This window comes from Callionymus lyra, chromosome 12 (assembly GCF_982586985.1).
Source record: "Callionymus lyra chromosome 12, fCalLyr1.hap1.1, whole genome shotgun sequence".
NCBI classification, from domain to species: domain Eukaryota; kingdom Metazoa; phylum Chordata; class Actinopteri; order Syngnathiformes; family Callionymidae; genus Callionymus; species Callionymus lyra.
In genome coordinates, this window is record NC_141829.1 from 3,615,081 (window position 1) to 3,643,077 (window position 27,997).

Sequence of the window (27,997 nt, forward strand, 5' to 3'; positions counted from 1 at the left end):
TGATGATACAATCATTTACGCCAACAACAACAAAAAAAAACATCTTAATCATCAATAAATGAGTCACTGATTCAAAGTCGTATCTTCAAATGTAGACGATGGTATCGACTGTGACCCTGAAGGGTCCTATATATAGGATAGGGGGGGAAATGTATTGTAAAAGAGCACCACCTTAAATAATTTTCACCAGCTGCCACGGCAAGAGACATTCAAAATAACTAGCACCATACGCTAACAGTTAGCCTCGTTCCATCAAGTCGATCAAGGTCGTCGTCACACAACACGCCGTCTTATATTTATACACAAAAGGCCAAGACACTTTGACCTTGATTTGTGACCAACGGTCGAACCCACGCCAAAACTCCTCATTGCTGCAGTGCTCGTTTTTTACAGGTATTACGGTAACTTGTACAGGATGCCGATTTAAAAGGTAAGGGACGTGAAAATACATCGTGTTAATATAATAAATCCAACACATTGATTAATATACCACCAGTCTAGACTTTGGAAAAGACCAGTCGAAAACATGAAGGTCATTTCAAAATAAAAGTCTATTTAAGGTGAAAAACTTGGATGATTTCATAATGATATTGTTGATTAAGCCACCAAACACTGAAGGACACCAACATTACCCTCAAGATCAGATTCAACCCTGTGTGCCATTTCAAAATAAAAGTCTATTTAAGGTGAAAATGTTATGATATTGTTGATAAAGCCACAAAATACTGAAGGACACCAACAATACTCTCAGGATCCAACCCAACCCCATGTGTCATTTCAAAATAAAAGTCTATTTAAGGTGAAAAACTTGACAATGCTATTGTTTATAAAGCCACCAAACACTGAAGGACACCAACAATACCCTCAGGATCCAACTCAACCCTGTGTGCCATTTCAAAATAAAGGCCTTTTGAAGGTGATGCTTATTCATAACGATATTGTAGAGAATTTTAAACAACATATAATGAAAATGTGCTCATTTTCTTTTTTAAATAAAAAATAAAAAAGACGATTGTGTTTGACGTTGAAATAAAAATAATACAGACCTGGTTATCTACAGTAACAGGAAGTGATGCTACTTCTTTATGTCACTTATTGTTAAATGTCACCGACAGTTGACCAAACATCTACTTTCATTATCAACAAATTACTCTGATGGTTTAAAGATGGTGAAAGGAACAAGTAAGAAGAGAACATACATTGATTTGATTATTACTAAATGGTTGATAGTTAGTTGAAGTTAGTCACCAGTTCGCCAATAAAAGGCTGTATTCAATTGTGTTCTGTCCTATAATCCGACACTGATGATAAATAATAATCTGAGATTATTGAGATGTGTGTTACTCTTATTCGTAGAACCTGGGTTACCTAGAGGTGACCCAAGGGTTCTCCGTGTTGAGTCCTACACAACTCAAGAACATTCAGAGGTTCAACGATCACTTTTGTCAGCGAGTGGAAGTGGACGGACACGGGACCCCCGCCTCTTGCCCTGTGTAGCTGGGATGGGCCCCAAATCAACTCCTTAAGAAGAAAAAGATATGATACGACAGGTTTAGTATTAAACAGAAAAATACAAGTTTGGTTTATTAGATTTAAAACCAGCATTAATTTGATTAAATCAAGTTTTTTCCACATTCGTTCAATATTAAACTTGATAATGGATGAAAGAGTCTTGCAAGTAAACAAAAGAAATGCAAAAAAATGCATGAAAAAATAACATTCATCTCCTGGATTTTATTAACTCATATAAAAAGAACCTAAGAATAAATGATTATTTTTGTTGTGTAACTATTGCTTCATTACAGTGACTCAACAGAACGTGTTCACAGAAACACACACCAGCAAACACACAGGTGCAGACGGATATTTAGCCATTTTTCAGGAAGTTATTTTAGTTCTTGCACAAACACACACAGAAGTGAGGAGCATAAATAAATACGCCGCTGAACACACAAGAGCATCTGAGGTTCAAGATGAACAGACCAAGTCTGAAGCGTTTACATCCGCACAAATATCACACACTCACTGCCAGTTGATCCAGAGTGTGTTTGAATAGAAGACACACATGGAACACAATGAAACACTTAAGGAGCCTTTTTAGTGACTCCAACGATTGAGGGAGAAATGCTAACGTTGCCATCATCACGTCGGTCTGAGAGTGATTCCTGATTTTTCTTGAGTCACTTGACTTCCTGAGCTTCTGTTGATTCGAGGTGTCGACCAGAAGAAGGAGCTCTTGGTAAACACACAACTGTCGCCTGTCGCTTCCGTTTCCTCAACTCCTTAGAATACGATTTTAAATCTGATAAAACCTATTTCATCGCATCATAAACGTGTTGAGATCTATATTGTTCAACCATTGTAAATGTTATTATAATAATAAAAAGAAAGTAGATTCACAAAAGCTCCACAAAGTCCCATATAAAGTTTGCACCAAACATTTTAACCACATTTTTTATTCAATTTTTATAAATCAAATGATCGATACAACACTCTTCTGATAAAATAAAGTCAATATTATTAAAGTAAAATCATGATTTTTGTCATCTTTGCAGTGTCTTAACTAACATTAGGTTAGGTTAAGTGAGGGAGAACTTTATTGATCCCTCAGGAGATCTCTTTCGGGAAATTGTTTTTTTCCAATTAGACGCAGCAAATACAGTAATTAAAAAAAAAAAATAATAATAATAATAATAATAACAAGAACAAAGAGAAATAAAGAGGAAGAACAAGTTGATACTTGAGTATTTTTTGATTGTTTAAGCGCTTTGTGACCCTGGTCTGGAAAAGCTCTATATAAATACAAATTACTTACTTACTTACAATCTAAGTCTAAAGATAAAGAACATAGATCAAAGAAAAATAACATGTTTTTTTTCTACTGCTAAAAGTTTCTGTCAATGATTGGACTTCATTTATATTCTTATTATACTTCGATTTATGTTCTTCTGTTGACTGCAAAGAAACTAGTGGATAAATTAAGTTTTGGTTCTTCATCCATCTGAACGTGTCGGTGTTTTAAATGTAATGTTAAGTAAATAAATGAAGGGTTTACCTGCTGATTTAACTAGTTAATAACAGTTACTTGTCATTCAGAGGTGAAATAAATAAATAATAACATTTATATTCTGAAGACTGAATGATAGATTGTCGATTAACTATCAAACCTACATATTAAAGAGTTCATGCTTTTATCTCTGGAAAATATTAAAAGGTTTTGTTGAAACATATCTGTAGGAAAGTCATGATGTGTCTTATTGTCAATTTTATCTTCAAAACATTTGAATTCAGGAGTTTTATCATCATTTCTGAGGCAAAAACGAGACATTTTCTTATAATATCTGACATGAAATAATACTTTAAACGTCATGAACCAACATCCCGAGAAAAATATGATGATTGACTTGAACTTTGCTGTCGCTGCAGCAGAAGTTCCATCTGAAGCAGAAATGTTTGGAGCCAACATTCTCCCTCAACACAAATATTAGTCGATGGTTCAGGATCAGGAGCAGCAGAAGAACAGATCCATCCATATATTGACCTGTTGGATCTGAAGCCTGACGCGTCTGTCGCGCGTGACGAGCGCCTCTGCTTCAAACCTGCGGTACTGCCGCTGCCATTGAGCCCGACACACACACACACACACACGCACGCACGCACGCACGCACGCACACACCGCGCTGACTGCTCCAACTGTTCTGATCCCTGCAGGGTGTCGCGCTACAAGAAAGAAAAAAAAAAGGGTGGAAAAAGAAAAACGCAATCTCGCTGCAACAACAACAACAACAACAACAACAACAACAACACACTCCTCGTCATGACTCACAACTTTAAAGTCACTAAACAAACATCCATGTTGACTCCCCGGGGATGAAAAGGGGGGACGTTTCTGCGCCAGAGGGTGGCGGACAATTGAGGGTCTGTGGTGCAGGACAGTCCACGCCGTCTCCAAACATCCACGCAACAATGCGCTCCTGTGCTCGTCGATTCATCCGACGCGCATCTGCGTGTCCGAGGGACGCGCGCGTGAGGGTCAGAGATATATGTGAGGATTTAGGATCAACAAACACGAGGACTTGATCCAGAGACGCTCCGCTGACGCGCCACGGACGCGCCGGAGACGCCGCACTGACGCACCGGTGCCGCTCCACAGACGCAACGGGAGACACATCGTGGACGCACCACAAAAGCTTCACAAACGCTCCACTGACGCGCCACTGACGCTCCACAGACGCACCGGAGACACATCGTGGACGCGCCACAGAAGCTCCACAAACGCTCCTAAGACGCTCCACTGACGCGCCACGGACGCGCCGGAGACGCCGCACAGACGCACCGGTGCCGCTCCACAGACGCAGCAGAGACACTTCGTGGACGCACAACAGAAAGCTCCACAAACGCTCTACTGACGCGCCACAGATGCACCGGAGACACATCGTGGACGCGCCACAGAAGCTCCACAAACGCTCCATTGACGCGCCACAGACGCGCCACAGACGCACCAGAGACGGTCCAGAGACGCACCAGAGACGCTCCAGAGACGCTCCAGAGTCGCACCAAAGAAGCCTGAGACACTCACCTGATTGTGACCGGCTCGACCCAAACCAGACGCAGGTGAGCAGGATCTGGACGCAGCGCAGAGCAGCCGTTGGCTTCATCGTGGCGTTTGGCAAATATCCCTCTTTTTTTGTTGGACTTCACATGTCCGGCGCGTGTATCCTCGTCTCGCAGAAGACGATCAAGTCACTTCAGGGAGTTCAGGGTTGACTCAAGTTTGGTCCCCTCTCCTCCTTCTCCTCCTCCACCTCCTCCTCCTCCTCTTCCTCAGCGGCTCGTGAGGAACAAGCGTGTATTTCCAATGTTTCCTAAAAGTGTGGCGCACTCTTCGCGTGTTACTCTTGCACTTGGATGGAGTTAATGCGTCCTCACACTTGTGTTTTTCTTCCAGACACACCTCCAGGAGCGCTGGCTCCTCCCACACGCGCTCTGATTGGTGCAGGTGTCCGTCAGCTCCGCGTCCGACGCCATGATTGGTTGAAAGAATAAGACAAACCCTCTCGTTTTGGAACTTCTGCGGCTGCACCTGTCACTTCATACACGACGTCGAGATAAACGACGTGAGAGAAGATTGACTCAAATCATCTTTACCTGTCTCAAGGCAAATTTAGGATTATTTTACAGGGAAAAAATACTGGATAAAACTCTTGCTAAACATGTTGTTCTGCTGTTTTAAAATGGTATTACATTTTTTGATTAATTGTTCTCTTAAATTGTTTTTGTATTTCTTTACAGTTTACAACACATCTGTGGGAAATTAAAATGATATCATTAAATTTCCATCTCCGATGAATTTTATTGTATTTTTTGTGAACCTTTAATCAAAAGTCCTGTTTTGAATCGTTCAGTTCAAGGGACCCCAACCTCTTAAACTGGTTTCCTGTCGGCGTTTTATTCACTGACCAACATTAAGATAAAAACTATCAAAATAATTCATGTAAAGTTTATGTTAAAGTCATTTTCACTATTTTACAGGTTGATAACTTTACCGAAATTATTTTCTTCAAGAGTCACAGGCTAATGTTGCTTCAGGAAAAATATTTTTTCATAACAAAACACCATTTAATTACAAGTTAAACATTGTAAAAAATGTTTTAGTTTGTCTCTCCATACGTATCTGGAGCTTCTTTAAAGAAATTATTTTTTCTCAATGTTTGCTTAACAACAAAAAAAATATGTTAAAGGGAAAAAATATTTTCTTCTCCTGCCAAGTTGTTGGTTTTTTATGTTCCAGCACTGGCTTGATTCCCAATGAAGTTAACAGTCATTTGTGTTTGTTTATATAACCAAATTAATTAACAAAAACTACAGTTTATTGGATTTAGTTCTGGCTGAAGATACTGCTAAAGATTTTTACCGATTTTTTTTTGTCTCCCAACTTATTTCAAATAAAGATTAATCCTTAATCTAAAACTATTAAATTACCAAATATTTTTGCGGTATTTAAATAAATAAAGCATTGTATTTTTAGATCAAACTAAGTGTTTTAGTAGGTTAGGTAGTAAATAATCAAAGTACTACACGTGAACATTAACAGATCTTACTCACACTAGTTTCTTGGTCTTTGAAGTTCATTAGTGAGTGTATTTCTTTAGTAAATGATTTTAAATACATGTATTTTTCACAATCCACGCCTCCATCGTTGGATTGGTCCAGAATTCACCGTCCTTCCAACAAAACATACGACACAATAGTGGAAATATTGGGACTCGGTTGGAACCTTAAAACACATCAAAAGAATAAAATGTTTAAAAAGTTGAATCGATCGTTTTCTTTGACGGAAGTGAAGTCGTGGAACCATTGAAGGTTTGTTCGACGTCAACAATTGAAAAACTCTTCTTCACCGTCTGGAAGAATCGTTCCAGTATTTCAGAGTCAGGCCGCGGGCCACGTGTTATCTCATCAAGGGCCACAAATAGACCCCGGGCCGGGCTCTTCTGGAGGCCAACTGTCTTCTGCGCTGCTGCATTTGTGAAGGTTGAAGGTTGAGATCTCACTCCAAGTGTTTGAGAGACTCTCTCTGGTCTTGGCTCGAGTGTCGTTTCATGATGTCGAGCCATGAAAACACGTGACATGTCAACAACTGACTGTGAGAAAGTGCTTCCCAAGGATCCAAACATACCGAGGAGGAGGAAACAACAAAATAAAAGAGCGTCGTTATTGTGGTTGTCATGACAACAAAGCTCAATCATATTCATTTTTATTTTTATTTATTTATCATTTCTAGTCTCTAAACATGAAAATACAGTTTTTGTTTTAAGAATCTGTTTCTGCTTTTGTCATTTGGGCATTTATTGCCCCTCAAAAAGACGTTACTATGATATATGAAGTAAAAATGTATAGAAAATACCACACAATAGTGTTTTTAGCTTGATTTTATTACTTCATTTTATCCTCTCTTTCTACCTCCATCCAAACGTCTGATCCATGAGTGACGATCCTTCTCTCCAGACTCTCCCTGCATGAGCTGAGAGTCGAGTTTCCTCTTCACTCGTCGTTGATGCTTCGTCTCTCGCTTCAGTGCAACGTCAGGATCTTTGTTCGTGTCAAGATGTACAGGATTTTAATCTTGGTTTCATGAAGAAGATACGCAGACAAACACAACATTTCTCAACCACGTTAAAAAGAAAACAAAAAGATGAGTTATTCATGGAAAGATAAAGGCTGACAAAGAAGAAGAAAAGTTCAAGATGGGATCAGACAACTGTCTCACTGATGGTTCTCAAAAAAGTTTCAGACTTTTCTAAAAGATTTCAGGAAATGTTGACCGAGGAACTGAGAACTGATGATTCTGTGACACTTGAATGGCTTTAAACTGCTGCTGCGCAAACGCCACGTCTGTTCGGAGCGAGCAGTAAATCAATAAACGTTGTTGACACTGAACCAAAGAAGACATTATTGCATTCGTTACAACTGTGGGTGAAATAAATCATATACATAAAATTACTAACTACACCAACTTCTTCTTTTCATAAAGTCCACTGAGAAAATATATTTTCTTTTTTAGTTTATCTCTTCATACCCATGTCTGTTCAGAACTCTATCATAAAACAACATTATCCTGTTTGTAAACAACGGAAAAACAGACTCAATTGTTCATAAAGTTTTATTCAAAGACCAAAACTAAGTCTAAAAAAAAGCTTCTTTATCTCTTCTTTGTGTTCTATCCGTCCTCACCTTGACAAGTCCGGTTCCATGTTGGAAGAAAACAATCCGTAAAAAGTATAATTCGATCCGTCATTCACGGCTAACTTTCACCGGTAACTTCACACAGGCTGTGACTTTGCAGACTCGTCATGAAACTCCTGTGATTGGAAGTCGGACGCGCCGTGACCGGAGGTCGAGGATCTCTGAACCAGATGCTGAGGAGTTCTGGGGCGCGGCGAGTACCACCTGCAGCTGCAATATGGCCGCACATCTGGACGTCAACCGCCTCCTTCTTTACGCTCAAAAACAAACAAGTGGGGAAACTTTCCATCGTGAGATGCGGACATTAGTCGACTTATGATCGTGATTTACTCTTTTACAAAGTCATGACGTTCCTGTTCGATTGGATTCATGTCAAAAACTGGCTCCGTCCAGAAGAAGAAGATCAATTATTTGACATTTTAAGTTAAGTTTTATTTTCTCTTCACAGCTGAGGATCAAAACAAGATGGTTGATCAGAGAAATGGACCGGAATCAAGGTGAAGAAGAGAGTGCAGGCAGGGCGGAAAGAATGGTGACGACTCGTAACCTGATTGAAAAACACCTTTACATTTTATATATAATTTAAACGATTAACAGTCAATTCAAATCAGTTCAACAGGGACAGCAGGGGGCAGTAGTGTTGCAAAAACTACAGGATCCACATGGAAGCAGCAACATATGTGTTTCAATATTTACCCCTTTTTTCAAGAAAATGTAATTTCAATTAATCCCTAAATTATTTCAAAATATTTTGCTAAAATACAGTCAAATAAACAACAGACAAAAAGTCAATCATGGACGTCCGTAACAATCTGAAGTTGGATTTTTGATTTAAACGACATATTTTCCTGCAATATGAATGAAATACTCATTTTTTTTATCAACAAACTAACTCTCAAGGTCAAGTTTGGCCAACAAATATATTCTGATTATTTTTAGTTAAATTTGTGATGTTTAAAGTGTAATTGTAAAGAAAAGGGTTTATTTCCACCACATTATTCAATACACTAGGAAGTCATGGAGATAGAATAAAAAATATTGAATCAGGTTTGACCTCAAAACTCTCACCAAAAGCATCTTTTCAGCTTCAATTAAATTCTCTGCTGGAATTCACCCTCGATGGCTGTTACACTCTTTTCACTTTAGATAAAGTCAAAGCTTTGACATTTTCAGCACTTTTTTTTTTTCTTCCTCCGAACACAATGAAGAGCGCATCGGCCTGTAAGAGGCACTTTCAGAACCTCCGCTGCAGTGTTGACCTTTCGCCAGTGGGGGGCGGTCCACCGCTCGTCTCAAAGGTCAAAGGAGCGACAGCGTGACGCGGCGGGGGGGCGAGCGGTCCAAGCTGCCACCTAGCTAGCTTCCTGACACGCCGCGTGACATTGGCTTCCTCGTCACACGCCGTGTCGCAAAAACGCCTCGGCAGGAAACGAGCTCTCGCCGGCCGTGACGGCGGAGATTCATAACCAAATGTGGACAAATGAGACGCGTTACGGGGGAAGGCTTCACTCCAAATGTGCCCCAAATGACGGTCATCTATCACTTAAACGCCCACGAAATCCGGCTGAAAAAGATTCGGCTTCCTGGCGTGTTCACGAGCGCGAGATCAGGCGGATCGGTCGACGCTTACGCCGATGATGCAGCGGTTTATGTCGGAGGAAAGACAGTCGAGACGTGAAGGCAAAAGCCGTTGATGTATCGCTCGATCTTGGTCGACCCGCAGTTACGAGCGGCAGGTACCGACCCAGAGATCATGATGGTGGGAACACGCAGTCCAAACTAGCTTCTCCGGATGGAGACTCTCTTTTTTTAAACCCCTTTTCAACTGCCTAGTACCAGCCTTACGTTCGAGGGTTCTATGTTGTGTTGTGTTTCTAAGGGACCTTCTACCTACTAGTGCTGGGCGGGGCCATCGTAATCCAGCGAAAATTGGAGACATTGGTGAATGGACCAGAAACAAAAAGGTCTGGACTTCATTGACGGACCACAAAGATACTTTTAAGACTGACTCACCATAGTCCTTATGCATCTTTTTTTAAGGGGGGGGTGTTTCTTGCGTTAGCAGTCGTGTTGCCGACTCATCTGTGGCGTCGCTCTCCAACCAGTCAGTAGGCCGGCAGTCAACGAACCCAGGTACCAAAAATGGTATTTACTTGACAAACTTGTGGAGACGCAACACAAACGGAGTCTAATGGAGTAGAGTTAAGACAAAAGTTCCACTACAGACACTAGAGACACTAGATACACTAGAGACACTAGAGACACTAGAGACACTAGAGACACTAGAGACACCAGAGACACTAGAGACACCAGAGACACTAGAGACACTAGAGACACTAGAGACACTAGAAACACTAGAGCCACTAGAGACACTAGATACACTAGAAACACTAGAGACACTAGAGACACTAGAGACACTAGAAACACTAGAGCCACTAGAGACACTAGATACACTAGAAACACTAGAGACACCAGAGACACCAGAGACACCAGAGACACTAGAGACACCAGAGACACTAGAGACATCAGAGACACTAGAGACACTAGAGACACTAGAAACACTAGAGACACCAGAGACACTAGAGACACCAGAGACACTAGAGACACCAGAGACACCAGATACACCAGAGACACTAGAGACACTAGAGACACTAGAGACACTATAGACACTAGAGACACCAGAGACACCAGATACACCAGAGACACTAGAGACACCAGAAACACTAGAGACACCAGAGACACCAGAGACAATAGAGACACTAGAGACACTAGAGACAATAGAGACAATAGAGACACTAGAGACACTAGAGACAATAGAGACACTAGAAACACTAGAGACACTAGAGAAACTAGAGATACTAGAAACACTAGAAACACTAGAGACACTAGAGACACTAGAGACAATAGAGACACTAGAGACACCAGAGACACTAGAGACACTAGAGACACTAGAGACACTAGAGACACCAGAGACACGAGATACACCAGAGACACTAGAGACACCAGAGACACTAGAGACACCAGAGACACTAGAGACACCAGAGACACTAGAGACACTAGAAACACTAGAGACACCAGAGACACTAGAGACACTAGAGACACCAGAAACACTAGAGACACTAGAGACACTAGAAACACTAGAGACACTAGAGACACTAGAGACACTAGAGACACTAGAAACACTAGAGACACTAGAGACACTAGAGACACTAGAAACACTAGAGCCACTAGAGACACTAGATACACTAGAAACACTAGAGACACTAGAGACACTAGAAACACTAGAGGCACTAGAGACACTAGAGACACTAGAAACACTAGAGACACTAGAGACACTAGAGACACTAGAGACACTAGAGACACTAGGAACACTAGAGACACTAGAGACACTAGAGACACCAGAGACACTAGAGAAACTAGAAACACTACAGACACTATAGACACTAGAGACACTAGAGACACTAGAGACACTAGAAACACTAGAGACACTAGAGACACTAGAAACACTATAGACACTAGAGACACTAGAGACACTAGAGAGAATAGAAACACTAGAGACACTAGAGACACTAGAGACACCAGAGACACCAGAGACACTAGAGACAAACGAGACAATAGAGACACTAGAGACACTAGAGACACTAGAAACACTAGAAACACTAGAGACACTAGAGACACTAGAGACACTAGAGACACTAGAGACACTAGAGACACTAGAGACAGCGATAAACACCTTCACCCAGGACAGGATCGCAGTCGAGCCGCTGCTCTTGACAGGTGTCAGTCGAGGTGCTTTGGGGACCTCATTAAGATGGGTCCTGGATCTGGACCTCGTCACTGGTAAGGTCTTCATGTCCAATCGGTCTGAGACCATTAGGGAGACCGAGGACACAGAGACTACTGGTGCTTTTCCACTACAGTTCCAGCCTTGAAGACGCCAACTTGTTTCCATTCCGTTGGGTTTCCACCGGGGCCGTCATAACATGGACCTGTGAAACTTCGGAGGTGTTCCTACTGGACACAAGTCCGGACCATATCCACGGAACCACCTCCTTTCTCACAATTTATTCATTTTCAAATGGGTGGTTGATCATGGTTTTAGTGACGTCACTCTCTGGCTCACTGGCTTGGAACCAGAGTCCAGCAGGTGCTTGATGGTGGAAACTCAAATCAGGTGAAGTAGGGCTAAGACAGTGGAAAAGGGGCCTAGAAACGCCTCGGGGTCCCCTGGAAGAACGAGACGATGTAGTCCCAGGAGAGGAGAGTCTGGACCTCTCTGCTGAACCTGATGCCACGAACCTGGTCCTGGAGCACAAGACGAAGCTTCCATTAAGAGCCTCCCTGCCACTGAGTCCATGTAGTCCCGGGATTAGGTATCAGCAGGTCTGAGAACCTTTTTGTTGTCCGTAAGAACTTTACAGTTGCTCCGGAGTAAAGTGGGGCCCTCACATTAAGACAAGGGCCCCACAGATTTGTGAGAAAACTTAGTTGGAGGTCCTGGTTGTTTTTGGATGTTTATCTTGTGTATCTTTACTGCTAGTATCAGCAACAATAGTTTTACTTGAACAGTTACGACTCCTCGTCGTAACAGTAGGTGTTCCTCAGCCAGAGTGATGACGCCTCAAAATCTCCTTCTGACGTTTAATTGTAGATTCAGTTAAGATAAGAGATTTTATCTATTCAGAAATGTTGTTGTTTACCCTTTTTATCATCAAATAGTTTTCTTTGGGGCAAATAAATGTATAAGTATCATTCATCATATATATATATATTTAATAATTTAACTATTTTTATTATATATAATCATAAATAAAACATATATTCTAATAAGAAAAATAGTGTTGAGACATAAACCAAAGGTTGACTATTTTTAAACACAAGCAAAAATTATTTTAAAATGTTTAGTTTTTTTTCTTCTATTTTAAGTTTTTTGATTGATGATTTGTTCTTTGAATAAATGCATATTAATAATAATAATTATAACAGCAATAATAATAATAATAATGAATAGAGCAAAAATAATCCTATTATAAATTAAATTATCGCAACAATCACCGTTTAATTAGTAGTTCAAGTGAAATAAATGATATAAAAACGTTTCTACTCGAGATTTAATTAATATTTTCAACTTGTTTGATAAACGTTGTGATGAATTAACTTAATAAGTGGATGTTGTGAAGAAAACATGAAGCAACAAGTTTTTACGTCGACGATGAATCATAAACACACAACAACTGGAAGATCTGCAGTCGTCACGACGACAAACAACACACACTGTCAGGATTGATGTGTGTTTGTGTTTCCTGTTGTGTGTCTGTGTGTGTATATTTCTGTGAGCGTGTGTGTACATTTGTGTGAGTGTGTGCATTTCTGTGAGTGTGTGTGTACATTTGTGTGAGTGTGTGTACATTTGTGTGAGTGTGTGTACATTTGTGTGAGTGTGTGTACATTTGTGTGAGTGTGTGTGTACATTTGTGTGAGTGTGTGTACATTTCTGTGAGTGTGTGTGTACATTTGTGTGAGTGTGTGTACATTTGTGTGAGTGTGTGTGTACATTTGTGTGAGTGTGTACATTTGTGTGAGTGTGTGTACATTTGTGTGAGTGTGTGTGTACATTTGTGTGAGTGTGTGTACATTTGTGTGAGTGTGTGTGTACATTTGTGTGAGTGTGTGTGTACATTTGTGTGAGTGTGTGTACATTTGTGAGTGTGTGTGTACATTTGTGTGAGTGTGTGTACATTTGTGTGAGTGTGTGTGTACATTTGTGTGAGTGTGTGTGTACATTTGTGTGAGTGTGTGTACATTTGTGTGAGTGTGTGTACATTTATGTGAGTGTGTGTGTACATTTCTGTGAGTGTGTGTACATTTCTGTGAGTGTGTGTACATTTGTGTGAGTGTGTGTGTACATTTGTGTGAGTGTGTGTGTACATTTGTGTGAGTGTGTGTACATTTCTGTGAGTGTGTGTGTGTGTACATTTCTGTGATTGTGTGTTTGTTTGAGAGTGAGTGTGTTGTTGCATGTGTGTGTGCGTGTGTACAAGCATTTGTGTGCGTCTACATGTGTGTGTACATGCATGTGTGTGTATATATGTGTGTTTGAGGGAGAGAGAGAAAGGGTGTGTGTTATTGTATGTGTAAGTGCATACGTGTGTTGTTGCATGTGTGTAAATTTATGTGAGTGTGCATGTGTTTGAGAGTGAGTGGGTTGTTGCATGTGTGTGTCCATACGTGTATGTGCGTCTGTACAGGCATGTGTGTGCGTCTACATGTGTGTGTGTGTGTAAGAGAGAGAGAGATAGGGTGGTTGTTACTGCATGTATAAGTGAATATGTGTGTGTGTGTGAGTGCACGTGTGAGTGTGAGATGAGTGTGTGCGTGTGTGTGTGTGGGGGGGGGTGAGTGCACGTGTGAGTGTGAGATGAGTGTGTGTGGGGGGGGATGTGTGCGTGTGCATGTGTGTGAGTGCACGTGTGTGTGTGTGTGTGTGTGTGTGTGTGTGTGTGTGTGTGTGTGTGTGTGTGTGTGTGTGTGTGTGTGCTCATTGCTCAACTTCCAGACTTTGATGATCTTCTTCTCTATGACTTGAGTCGCCATTATATTCGTGACTCTGCTGCCACCTACAGGTATAAAGCGGTACTAATGTCACAGACGTGAGAAGAACGGATGAAAAGAAAAGAAAAACTATGATTTCCTTCACTGCACCTTAAACTATATGAACTACGAATATAAACATTGAAAAATATTTCTAAAAAATATATAATAACATGAATAAGAAATTATATAAATAAAAAGTATCTGCAGTATGTGAACTATATGGAGGAAAATATATACTTTTGAAAGGAATTTTTTTGTTTTTCTTACTATTTTTTCCTTTATCAACCAACATTTACACAACATTTCTGAATTGTATATATATGTGTTTTCATAAGTCAGGTGATGCATAATGTGACTTCCATGACTGACCTGTAGATGGCGCTGTTGGTAAATACATCGATGATAATGACGTTTTCTAATTTGACTTAAACGAACCAAAAACAACGTAAATAATGTTTGATAATTACTACAAAAAATCGTATCAAAATAAATAAATAACACATTTAAAATGATAAAATATAATAACACGGTGATTATGGCAGTTATCAAGTTATCAATCATATCTATATAACCCTGATACTGTTTCTGTTTTATATCAAACACACACACACACTCACAGAGACACACAACACACAGAAAAACATACACAAAGACACACACATATTCACACACACAGACAGATAAATACAGACAGATAAACACAAAAGTACACCAACAAATTAACACACGACCACACACAAACACAATCACAGAGACACACAGACATACAAACACACCAACACACAAATACAGAAAAACATACACTTAAACATTGAAAACACACACACACACATACAAAAAAACATACACAAACACATTAAAAAACACACACACACATACAGAAAAACATACACAAACACATTAAAAAACACACACACACATACAGAAAAAAATACACTAAAATATTGAAAACACACACACATACAGAAAAACATACACTTAAACATTGAAAACACACACACACATACAGAAAAACATACACTAAAACATTGAAAACACACAGACACATACAAAAAAACATACACAAACACATTGAAAAACACACATACAGAAAAACATACACTAAAATATCGAAAACACACACACACATACAGAAAAACATACACTAAAACATTGAAAACACACACACACATACAGAAAAACATACACTTAAACATTGAAAACACACACACACATACAGAAAAACATACACTTAAACATTGAAAACACACACACACATACAAAAAAACATACACTTAAACATTGAAAACACACACACACACATACAGAAAAACATACACTTAAACATTGAAAACACACACACACATACAGAAAAACATACACTAAAACATTGAAAACACACACACACATACAAAAAAACGTACACAAACACATCAAAAAACACACACACACATACAGAAAAACATACACTTAAACATTGAAAACACACACACACATACAGAAAAACATACACTTAAACATTGAAAACACACACACACATACAGAAAAACATACACAAACACATTAAAAAACACAAACATACAAAAACACACGCAAAGACACACACACATACATACAGACAGACAAACACAAAAGTACACCAACACATTAACACATGCCCACACACACACACTCACAGAGACACCCAATTATACACAAACACAAACACAGACAGACAAACACAAAAACACAAGAGACAGTCAGACATAAATACACACACATGCATAAACGCACAGACACACAGTCATGTGTGTGTTTGTCGTCACTAACGTCTTCTACTCGATCATCACATCAAGGAAACATCAGTGTTGATGGAACGACACACGAGTGACATTTACTTCTTTGGTTCATGACGTCCTTTCAGGAACTTTTGAATCTTCGTTTCCACAGTTTGTTCCAATAATGTCAGAGAAGTGAATGAAAGTCAAAGTGTTTGTTTAGAATTGATTTCAAATCATTAAAGGTTTAATGAAAGTAGAATTTTAATGGTTTTTATAAAACAATTTTCTAAATTATAAATACATTTAATTCACAGATCTGTCAAATGGTGTTAACTTGACACTTTAAACAGCAAACATGAAAAAACAACTTTAAACATAAAACAAACATAAAACATGGAAAACAAGACATAAAACTTTAAACACATGAAAGAAACTTAAAACTTAAAACTTAAAACATACAGTAAAACTAAACAGTGTTAAAGTCAAATGTTGTTTAAGCAACAACATTTGACTTTAACACTGTTAAACGTGTAAAGCACGTCTGGAGAGTCATTTTCAAACATTAATAATTATTATTATTAAGTCTCTTGATTGACAGGTGTACTCCACACCTGTCAATCAAGAGTAAAAATAAAAAAATAATAATACTACCCTCAGGATAAGTCAGTGAGTTTCAGAAACATTTGCATTGTTTAAACCTCTGTTAGCATTGGAAACAGTTTTTAATGTTTTTAAGCTTAGGTTTGCTACAGAGCTAGTTTGCTACAGAGCTAGTTTGCTACAGAGATAGTTTGCTACAGAGCTAGTTTGCTACAGAGCTAGTTTGCTACAGAGATAGTTTGCTACAGAGCTAGTTTGCTACAGAGATAGTTTGCTACAGAGCTAGTTTGCTACAGAGATAGTTTGCTACAGAGATAGTTTGCTACAGAGCTAGTTTGCTACAGAGCTAGTTTGCTACAGAGCTAGTTTGCTACAGAGCTAGTTTGCTACAGAGATAGTTTGCTACAGAGCTAGTTTGCTACAGAGATAGTTTGCTACAGAGCTAGTTTGCTACAGAGCTAGTTTGCTATAGTTTGCTGCAGAGCTAGTTTGCTACAGAGCTAGTTTGCTACAGAGCTAGTTTGCTACAGAGATAGTTTGCTACAGAGCTAGTTTGCTACAGAGCTAGTTTGCTACAGAGCTAGTTTGCTACAGAGCTAGTTTGCTACAGAGATAGTTTGCTACAGAGCTAGTTTGCTACAGAGCTAGTTTGCTACAGAGATAGTTTGCTACAGAGCTAGTTTGCTACAGAGCTAGTTTGCTACAGAGATAGTTTGCTACAGAGCTAGTTTGCTACAGAGCTAGTTTGCTACAGAGCTAGTTTGCTACAGAGATAGTTTGCTACAGAGCTATTTTGCTACAGAGATAGTTTGCTACAGAGATAGTTTGCTACAGAGCTAGTTTGCTACAGAGCTAGTTTGCTACAGAGATAGTTTGCTACAGAGATAGTTTGCTACAGTTTGCTGCAGAGCTAGTTTGCTACAGAGCTAGTTTGCTACAGAGCTAATTTGCTACAGAGATAGTTTGCTACAGTTTGCTGCAGAGCTAGTTTGCTACAGAGATAGTTTGCTACAGAGCTAGTTTGCTACAGTTCGCTGCAAAGCAAGTTTGCTAGAGAGCTAGTTTGCTACAGAGCTAATTTGCTACAGAGATAGTTTGCTACAGTTTACTGAAGAGCTAGTTTGCTACAGAGCTAGTTTGCTAGAGTTCGCTGCAGAGCAAGTTTGCTAGAGAGCTTATTTGCTACAGAGGTAATTTGCTACAGAGATAGTTTGCTACAGAGCTAGTTTGCTACAGAGCTAGTTTGCTACAGTTCGCTACAGAGAAAGTTTACTACAGAGCTAGTTTGCTACAGAGCTAGTTTGCTACAGAGCTAGTTTGCTATAGTTCACTACAGAGCAAGTTTGCTACAGAGCTAGTTTGCTATAGAGCTAGTTTGCTACAAAGCTAGTTTGCTACAGAGCTAGTTTGCTATAGAGCTAGTTTTCTACAGAGCTAGTTTGCTTCAGAGCTAGTTTGCTTCAGAGCTAGTTTCCTACAGAGCTAGTTTGCTACAGGGCTAGTTTGCTACAGAGCTAATTTTCTACAGAGCTAGTTTGCTACAGAGCTAGTTTGCTACATAGCTAATTTGCTACAGTGCTAGTTTGCTACAGAGCTAGTTTGCTACAGAGCTAAATTGCTTCAGAGCTACTTTGCTACAGAGCTAGTTTGCTACAGAGCTAGTTAGCTACAGAGCTAGTTTGATACAGAGCTAGTTAGCTACAGAGCTAGTTTGCTACAGAGCTAGTTTGCTACAGAGCTAGTTTGCTACAGAGCTAGTTCGCTACAGAGCTAGATTGCTACAGAGCTAGTTTGCTAAAGAGCTAATTTGCTACAGAGCTAGTTTGCTAAAGAGCTAATTTGCTACAGAGCTAGTTTGCTAAAGAGCTAGTTTGCTATAGAGCTAGTTTGCCAACATGCTACCAGAAAAGTATTTATTTAAACAACATTAAAAACTTGTATATACAGTATGTGTCAAACTGTGTTAAAACGTTAATAAAGCACAGAAACATGAACACAGTTCAAGTGTTCAAGTGTGAATCCGTCGAAGGTTCTTGACCAACACCTCAGAGGAGCAGAAGTGGAAGTTCCCTCGTCGTCATCTCACACCACGACTCTCAACCATCGTCGCCTCACAAACCGAGGTTCTCACGCAGGTGTGTGTGTGTCGAGTGTGTCGAGTGTGTCGAGGGTTTCAGGGCGAACGTCCTCCGCCGCCCGGCAGGAAAAACAGGAATCTCTTTTGTCGCCGTGAAGTTGCACAACCTTGCTCAAGGATTCCTGCCTCGCTCGGAGGAAACTGGATTCACTCCCTGAGTCGAAACCTGACACTTGACGTCAAAGATCTGAAGATTCTGTTCAACTGTCTCTGGTCGAGCTTCCATCGAGGAGTTCCACGAGGAAATCTCATTGTTGACGAGGAAAACTATATGGAGCTCACTAGGCACAACTTTAACTAGTCATGACTAGTTTCTCTGAACAGGCTCAGGTGTGGACTTGAGTAGTGACACATGCAGTTGATCATGTGAGGGTCAAATCATTTACTAGTGAACTAGTTAAGGTCTTAATATCAAATCCTTCAATAGCTTTGGTTTACTGGACATAACTAGTTCACTAGTGCCAAATTATATTTAGAACTAGACTAGTAAGACCAAAAAGAGCAACACGTGAACTAGTAATAGAAACATGTTACTTGCCTGGTGAGACAAAAAAAAAGAGACTAGTCAACTAGTGATTTAAAAGATTTCCCACTAGTAAACATGTTAATGAAATCTCAGTGCTACTGGTTAACTTGTTCATTTTACTAAACACAACTAGGTTCCTAGAAAGAGAAAATAAAAGTGAAATCTAAAAAATCATGGTGGCTCTCACTAGTTGACTTTTACAATAAGAAGTCTTACATGTATACATGTAAAGTCACAATTTACCCTAACTAGTTACCTAGTGAGTTCTGTTTTCTTTACACTTAACCGCCCTCTCACGTTAACATGCTGCATGAGGCAACATGTTCACTAGTAATCCTCAGTTCATGCTCATCCAGTAGGTTTTTATTTTGTAACTAGTTAACTAGAGTGCATGGTGGCTTTCACTAGTTAACTAGTAAACACTTTCAGGCCCACAGGTTTACTAGTGCTGATGTAATAAAGGTTACTATATAACTAGTGACTGCATTATTGTCACCAGTTCACAATCAAACTATTATTGGATCAAACTAGTTTACTAGTAAGTGCAAAACAGTTTGAACTAGTTAACTAGTGGAAGTTGACGTGAAGAACCGCAGAGAAGACTTTTGTCCTCATTAAGGAAAACAAAGTTACCGAAGATCAAGTTGAATCAAAGCACAGGTGAGTTACCGAGACCCCCACGGGAGTCATTTGACATTTAGTGACGCCAACGTGTTCCTTGACGACCACGTGTTCCTTGACAACCATGTGTTCCTTGACAACCATGTGTTCCTTGACAACCATGTGTTCCTTGACGACCACGTGTTCCTTGACGACCACGTGTTCGGCCCGAAATATTAATCCAGAATAATCTATGAATATGGATTTTTCAAAGGCTTAAAGGAGGGGTAGGTGATCCTCAATACAGTGCAGTAAATCTTGATTGACATATCACTGTCAAATCAGAGGGACACGGTCGTCCTCTTCAAGACGCATTAAGTTCCTCATCAAGACCATGTTTTACACTTTATTACTTTACTATAAAATTGCTCTGAAATCTGGACGAACGAGAGGTTACGAGAGTCTATTATGATGTAATAATGGCTTCACTCCTCCTCCAGCTGTAATCCAGCCGCTTTGTTTATACAACGAGTTCCTTGGAAACCATTGATGACGTGCGGTAACAAACCTCCATGCTTGACCAATCACAGCAGAGTGGGTGTGGTTGTGGTCAACAAGATTTCATCTCCAGAAGAACAAATTGTTTTCAATGGGCGGAGCTTAAGATCATTTTCTAATGTCAATATTTCAACGAAAAGAGAGTTTTGTACAAACACACACTGATGATACAATAGAGTCACACATCACAACAACACACACACACTGATGATACAATAGAGTCACACATCATAACAACACACACACTGATGATTCAATAGAGTCACACATCACAACAACACACACACACTGATGATACAATAGAGTCACACATCACAACAACACACACACACTGATGATACAATAGAATCACACATCACAACAACACACACACTGATGATACAATAGAGTCACACATCACAACAACACACACACACTGATGATACAATAGAGTCACACATCACAACAACACACACTGATGATACAATAGAGTCACATATCACAACAACACAGACACACTGATGATACAATAGAGTCACACATCACAACAACACACAGACTGATGATACAATAGAGTCACACATCACAACAACACACACACACACTGATGATACAATAGAGTCACACATCACAACAACACACACACACTGATGATACAATAGAATCACACATCACAACAACACACACACTGATGATACAATAGAGTCACACATCACAACAACACACACACACTGATGATACAATAGAGTCACACATCACAACAACACACACTGATGATACAATAGAGTCACATATCACAACAACACAGACACACTGATGATACAATAGAGTCACACATCACAACAACACACACACACTGATGATACAATAGTCACACATCACAACAACACACACACTGATGATACAATAGAGTCACACATCACAACAACACACACACTTATGATACAATAGAGTCACACATCACAACAACACACACTGATGATACAATAGAGTCACACATCACAACAACACACACTGATGATACAATAGAGTCACACATCACAACGACACAAACACACTGATGATTCAATAGAGTTCCACATCACAACAACACACACACTGATGATACAATAGAGTCACACATCACAACAACACACACTGATGATACAATAGAGTCACACATCACAACAACACACACACACTGATAATTCAATAGAGTCACACATCACAACAACACACACACACTGATGATACAATAGAGTCACACATCACAACAATCCACACACACACACTGATAATTCAATAGAGTCACACATCACAACAACACACGCACACTGATGATACAATAGAGTCACACATCACAACAACACACGCACACTGATGATACAATAGAGTCACACATCACAACACACACACACACACTGATGATACAATAGAGTCACACATCACAACAACACACACACACTGATGATACAATAGAGTCACACATCACAACAACACACACTGATGATACAATAGAGTCACACATCACAACACACACACACACACTGATGATACAATAGAGTAACACATCACAACAACACACACTGATGATACAATAGAGTCACACATCACAACAACACACACACACTGATGATACAATAGTCACACATCACAACAACACACACACTGATGATACAATAGAGTCACACATCACAACAACACACACACTTATGATACAATAGAGTCACACATCACAACAACACACACTGATGATACAATAGAGTCACACATCACAACGACACACACACACTGATGATTCAATAGAGTTCCACATCACAACAACACACACACTGATGATACAATAGAGTCACACATCACAACAACACACACTGATGATACAATAGAGTCACACATCACAACAACACACACACACTGATGATACAATAGAGTCACACATCACAACAACACACACACACTGATGATACAATAGAGTCACACATCACAACAACACACACACACTGATGATACAATAGAGCCACACATCACAACAACACACACACACTGATGATACAATAGAGTCACACATCACAACAACACACACACTGATGATACAATAGAGTCACACATCACAACAACACATACACACATAAGTTAAACTTTTTTCAAGCAATAAACAATCCCTTTATTTCCTTCACAATAATATTCCTCTGAGTTCATATCTTGGGTGGAAAAGAGCTGCTTGGAGGAGGCCTGCGCCCTCTCAGTGCACCATGTCTATACAAGGACTTGTATATAAAAACAGATCCACAAAAGGAAACAAATATTTTTAGTCAATTGAAAAAAACACTTAAATACGTTCCTTAGATACAACAATGTTGACTCATCATAAGTTATTTTAAAGAAAGTTTTATTATTACAATATTTCCTCAAGTCAACAGTAAAGAATCATTCAGACAGAAAAATATACATTCTTCACAGCACGGCATCTTCATGTCATGTCGGACAAAGACTTCATTCCAAAATGTTTCTTACAAATCACATGTTTCAGGACATGAAGGAGAGAACATGGAAATACCTGAGAACCCTCGTCAAAGACGCTCGCCTCGGCGTCCTAATATTCCGGCGCAAGAATGTGTCTAAAAATACGTCGACCTGAACCCGCTTTGATTCGAACACTCGTTTACATTTTCAAGGAGAAGCTAAAGCACATTCGTTCACGAAAACCACACTTGCTTGAACACAGAGCAGAAAAATAGAGAAACAGCTTCAAGTAAAACCCTGCCTCGAAGGATGATTTATAAAAACCCATTACCTTGTATTTATACATACATATATGTATATACGGCTGCTTCATAAAAAGTCCACATGGAGAGTCACAATCAAAAGTGCAGGATTGGAGTTCAGAGGTCATCCAGAGTCAGTTACCATGTAAACAGAGAAAGTCAATCTATCCGTCCAAGAAAAGAAAAGTCGGATTTATACACATTTGCAATCAAAATGCAGTGATTTTTTTTCGTTGTTTGTTTCTGCATTTTCTCCAAAATATGATTCACTAGTAACAAGTTTTCCTTCACTTTATACATATATTTGTCACTAAAGGTACACGATCACTACAGTTACATGCACAAAACATTCAGATCAGTGCATGACTCGGGGTCGCAGCCCCGCGACTCGTACTTCAAACGATACGTCAGTTTGTCTTTCTTTCGTTGGACGAAACAAAACGCCACGGAACTGGAGCGACGCGTCTATAAAAAACAGTTGAAAATATCGAGTGCACGTCGAACCTCGTGATTGTCTTCACTCGACCTTTCACCTCCGATCCAGGCACTTTTACTTGCAGTTCAATTCAAATAGATCTCAGCACTGAAGGTTTGACATCAACGACATTAAATTCATTTATTCTGCTGCTCGGACTGAGCGTCTTCAAAATGGCTCCTTATTTCTGGATAAATTAAATTTCTATTCTTGGGGTTGGCTTTTTTTCCACCCAGAGAAATACAAGTATTTGAATCAAGCAGAAAGGCTTCCTCGGTGCCTGGTTCTGTTTTTCTATTGCTGTTGTTATCGTACTTTTATTTTGTACAGAAAAATCCATTTGCTGTGTTGACAAAACTGGCAATGAAGGTTTTTGATTCCGATTCTAGTAAGTAGTAGTAAGTAAAATGAACCTCCACAATACTTGACTCTTGTTCTTGCTCTTTACACTTTGTACTTTGTTCTTCTGTCGGCTGCTGTGGTGTGACTGGAACTTTAATTTCCCAAATAAATATCCCAGAGGGCTCAATAAAGTTCATTGTATCTACTGACATCAGTGTAAACTCAGAATGATCGACTGGTGTTTCATATATTTGATGTTTGTCTGTGACTTCTATGATACTAGAGCAGGGGTGTTCAAACCCGGTCCTCAAGGGCCGCAGGGTGTCCAGGTTTTGTTCCAACCGATCAAGCATGCACATTTTAACCAATGAGTTTTCAGCTAAAACAAGCAACACCTGACTGACAATCAACTGATTACACTCCTTAGACGCCTGATTGGTCAAAAATGTGTCCTCTTGATCGGTTGGAACAAAAACCTGGACACCCTGCGGCCCTTGAGGACCAACTTTTGGACACCCCTGATCTATAGTATCAGACAAGATCTGGTCAATGCTTCAGAAATCTATCAGGTAAAAAAAAAAAGTTTTGATTCTCGGGTTCCTTTGGGTTAGGGTTAGGGTTTGATGTATCTGGAGCGGGTTCTCAACAATGAACCTTACGAGGGTGTTTTTTATTTCTTCAACGTTACCATGTGCTACTATGTCAAGACAATCGATCGGACGATCGGTCTCTTAGCTTCACTTCAACTCGATTTGACCTCAAAGACACTGTTTTGTCGAGTCATCATCACGAGCGACAGACGACAGGAAGATAAAAACACTGTGCGACGTGACGAAGGAAAGTATCATGAAGCGTTATGAGGTTTGTGGTCGACTCGCTGGACTGAGAGTCTTGTTTCCCTTCATGTGATTGTTCGGAGTAGCTGGGAGGTCGACGGTTGCTTTTCAGACGTTTCAGTGGAACGTGTGTTCGCCTCGGACGATGTGCGAGGAGAACTCGTAGCGGTCTTCGCTGCGGTGACCGCAGATGTTGCATTCCAGTGGATCTCTGTAACCATGGCAACCCATATGGATAGTGTACATGACGTGGTCCAGGAAGAACACCCGGCAATGCTCGCACTGGAACACCCGCAGCTCTTTGCCGTCTTTGGCGAACACCCTCACGCCCTCCTGGGCGGAGCCTTGCAGGACGCCGCTGCCCAGCGCCGACCCGCTCCGGGGCGACGCCGAGGCGCCGTGGTCGCCCGAGTACACGGCCGGACTCATGCGCGACCTCTGGCCGGTCGGGGTGTTCCTCCCGTGGTAGCCCGGCCTCTCCTGCGGACTGCTGCGCGCCGAGTCGGCGGATTCCAACCCACTGTTGTTGGGCGACTCCTTTTGTCCCGACTGGGTGGGCTTCACCTGCCGGGGCAGGGAACCGTTGGAGGCGGCGTGGCCGGGGAAGTCGGAAGGAAGCGCCAGCTGCGGCGTCAGCGCGTCGCCGTGTCGGAGGCGCTCGGCTCTTTGGCTCATGGGCAGAACGTGTTGAAAGAGAGGGTTCACCATCGGGACCACCTCGGCCACGGACAGGGGGTGGTGGAGCATCGGCCGCAGCATCTCCGAGCCCAGGTACATGGTGCTGCTGATGGCCTGGTCCAACATCCGGCCGGGCATCATGTCGGCCTGCTTGTCGAACTTCAGACCCATCTCGTAGCTTAGCTCGGGGTAGACGTAGCGAGCCATTTTATCACCTGCAGGGTGTCGAGAAAAACAAAGCAACACTTTACTAGGACAGTTTGACGTCACAAGATTAACAGTCGCCATATCACGCTACACCTTCTGCAGTCTTTCAATTCCACAGATGTTTTTTTTTGCATAAAGTATTACATTTTTAAATGTATTTCAGTGTTTAGGCGACAAGACAGTCTGTTGTAACTTGGACATTTGGGAGGAACAGGACACGTAAACAAGTAAGCATGACCATGTGTATAAGACAATTCAGAGTAGACTGTACTTTCTGAGGAAGATCATTGAACATCTGCAGGAAACTACTGGTTCCACCAGTCTGTGGTGGCCAGTGTTGGACTCAAGTGTCAACAGGTTGATCAGCTGTGGTTGAAGATGGACTCACTGGTGACAAGAGATCACTGGACAAACTACTGTCCATCATGATGATGACATCATCCTCTGAACACTGTCATCACTGAACAGAGAAGCAGATGCAGCACGAATGCTCCTCCCATGATGCAACACTAATAGACTCAGGAGAGTCATTGTGTGTTAGATCTTATAATTCTGAGTTTTGGGCCAAGAGTGAAAGGATGATGTTATTCTATGTTTGTATCCTTTTAGGTCTTTATGTTATTTCATTTGATCTATACTCTTTTTTACTTGTACTTTGTTCTTCTTCTATTGTCTGAACTGCAAACCTAGTTTAGGTTAATAAATAATGTAGTTGTCAAAGTGTTGATTTCTACATTACATTCATACATTAATATTGTCTTAAGTTTACACTAGGTTCTCTCACTGTTGTAGGCAGATAAATGTACTGGCACAAAAAATACTTTTCACCAGACGCCACTGAACGACAAAACTTCTTCTTCTTCACCCTTTACCTCAGAAACCAAAACACACTTCCTCCACCTCAGCCGGTCGGTCAATCGCTCGCTCTCAAGACGCCTTCACTGACATACGTAATCTATTCTACGCGGTGAGTCATCGTTGGCAATTCCACGTTGTTAAAAATAATGTAGGTTTTTGAGTTTAAACTCCGCGAGAATGTGGAAAGTTTTTATACGTTTACTGGATTTGCTTCATTGCAGCCCCCCTGCAGAAAGATCAGAAGAAGCAATAACCTCTGGATTTCTATTTTAAGGTGGTCACAAAGATGCTTCAGACAACTTTCATTTATGGGATTTTCTTCTGTCTTTAACCCACTGACTGTACTCTCCAGCATCGTGAACCCCCTCGTCTCCACCTACACCTTCGCTTCCTCTCAACCCTTGTCAGCTTCTTCTAACACCACCTTGTTTGTTCATTTCAAGTCAAACTGTTTCGCATCTAAACAGTGGAAAACCCCGTCCATTCTGCGTCGAGCTGTTAACCCCTTCAAAGTCGGGATGTGGTAACCTGGCTTGTGTCGATAAGACGAGCGTTACAGGTGTTTCTAACCACAGAGGAAAGCATGTTTCTCGCTGCACTCGCTCTGACTTCCTCTATTGCCGAAAACACACGGTAAATAAAGACAAGTACAGGGAGCTCGTCGCTAATGAACACATGAACTTCTACTACGGTGGCCCAGAAGTACAAAATTATTTTGCAAACTCTTAAACTAATTTGGAAACTGAGAAACATAATATAAACTGTGGAACCAATTTACAATTGATTGCCTAAAACATTAAAACATTTCTTGAAAACCCAGAGTTTGAGACTAAATTAGTTTCGGTAAATACATACATAATGTACATTTCTTTCAGGAAATTGTTTTTCATTTTCCGAGTTTGCAAATGTTGATGTTGTTTATTTGTTTTGTTCTTCTGGGCGGAGATGTTCAGCTCATGTCATCACGGTTTAAAGAGCAGAGAAAGAAAAGGTGCTTCACTCACCCACAAACTTCTGAGGCGTCGTGCTCTTCCTTTTGCCGACATTGCTGTGAAGTCTGTCCATGACGAGTGGACGGTCGAAGGTCCCCATGTGTCTCGGCTCTTTTGGAACGTCACCTTCAAGGACACACAAGTCTTTTAAAGGAGATATATCGAGTTTCAAATGGTGATGTATTCAGAGAAGCAGAACCAGGATTCTCGAGGCAGCTTTGAAGGTCAACAAGTTAGTGTTGAAACTACCCACCGGTATTAACAAGTCTGGAAATACAAGAAGTAAAGAAGTGGCGCCAGGAAAGACGTTCTAGGAGTTAAAGTTAAGAGTGACTTAGAGTTAAGTCAAATACTTAAAAGCTGAAAGTGAGGCTCCATAGTATTAC

At 40.5% G+C, this 27,997-nt stretch overlaps 2 protein-coding genes across 5 annotated transcripts in view; both read right to left on the reverse strand.

Annotated features, from left to right (window-relative positions):
- Positions 1–4,793, reverse strand: part of erbb4b (erb-b2 receptor tyrosine kinase 4b) — a 379,990-nt gene extending 375,197 nt beyond the window's left edge. For all 3 annotated transcript variants that reach the window (XM_087804856.1, XM_087804859.1, XM_087804857.1), the window contains exon 1: positions 4,580–4,793. In XM_087804856.1, coding sequence (XP_087660982.1) covers positions 4,580–4,658 — 79 coding nt within the window. In that variant the 5' untranslated portion in view covers positions 4,659–4,793. The remainder of the gene's footprint in view (positions 1–4,579) is intronic.
- An 18,171-nt stretch (positions 4,794–22,964) lies between these two features.
- The window catches only part of ikzf2 (IKAROS family zinc finger 2), a 34,519-nt gene continuing 29,486 nt past the window's right edge, over positions 22,965–27,997 (reverse strand). For both annotated transcript variants that reach the window (XM_087803932.1, XM_087803933.1), the window contains 2 exons: positions 27,624–27,737; positions 22,965–25,769 (listed from right to left, as the gene is read on the reverse strand). In XM_087803932.1, coding sequence (XP_087660058.1) covers positions 24,994–25,769; positions 27,624–27,737 — 890 coding nt within the window. In that variant the 3' untranslated portion in view covers positions 22,965–24,993. The remainder of the gene's footprint in view (positions 25,770–27,623; positions 27,738–27,997) is intronic.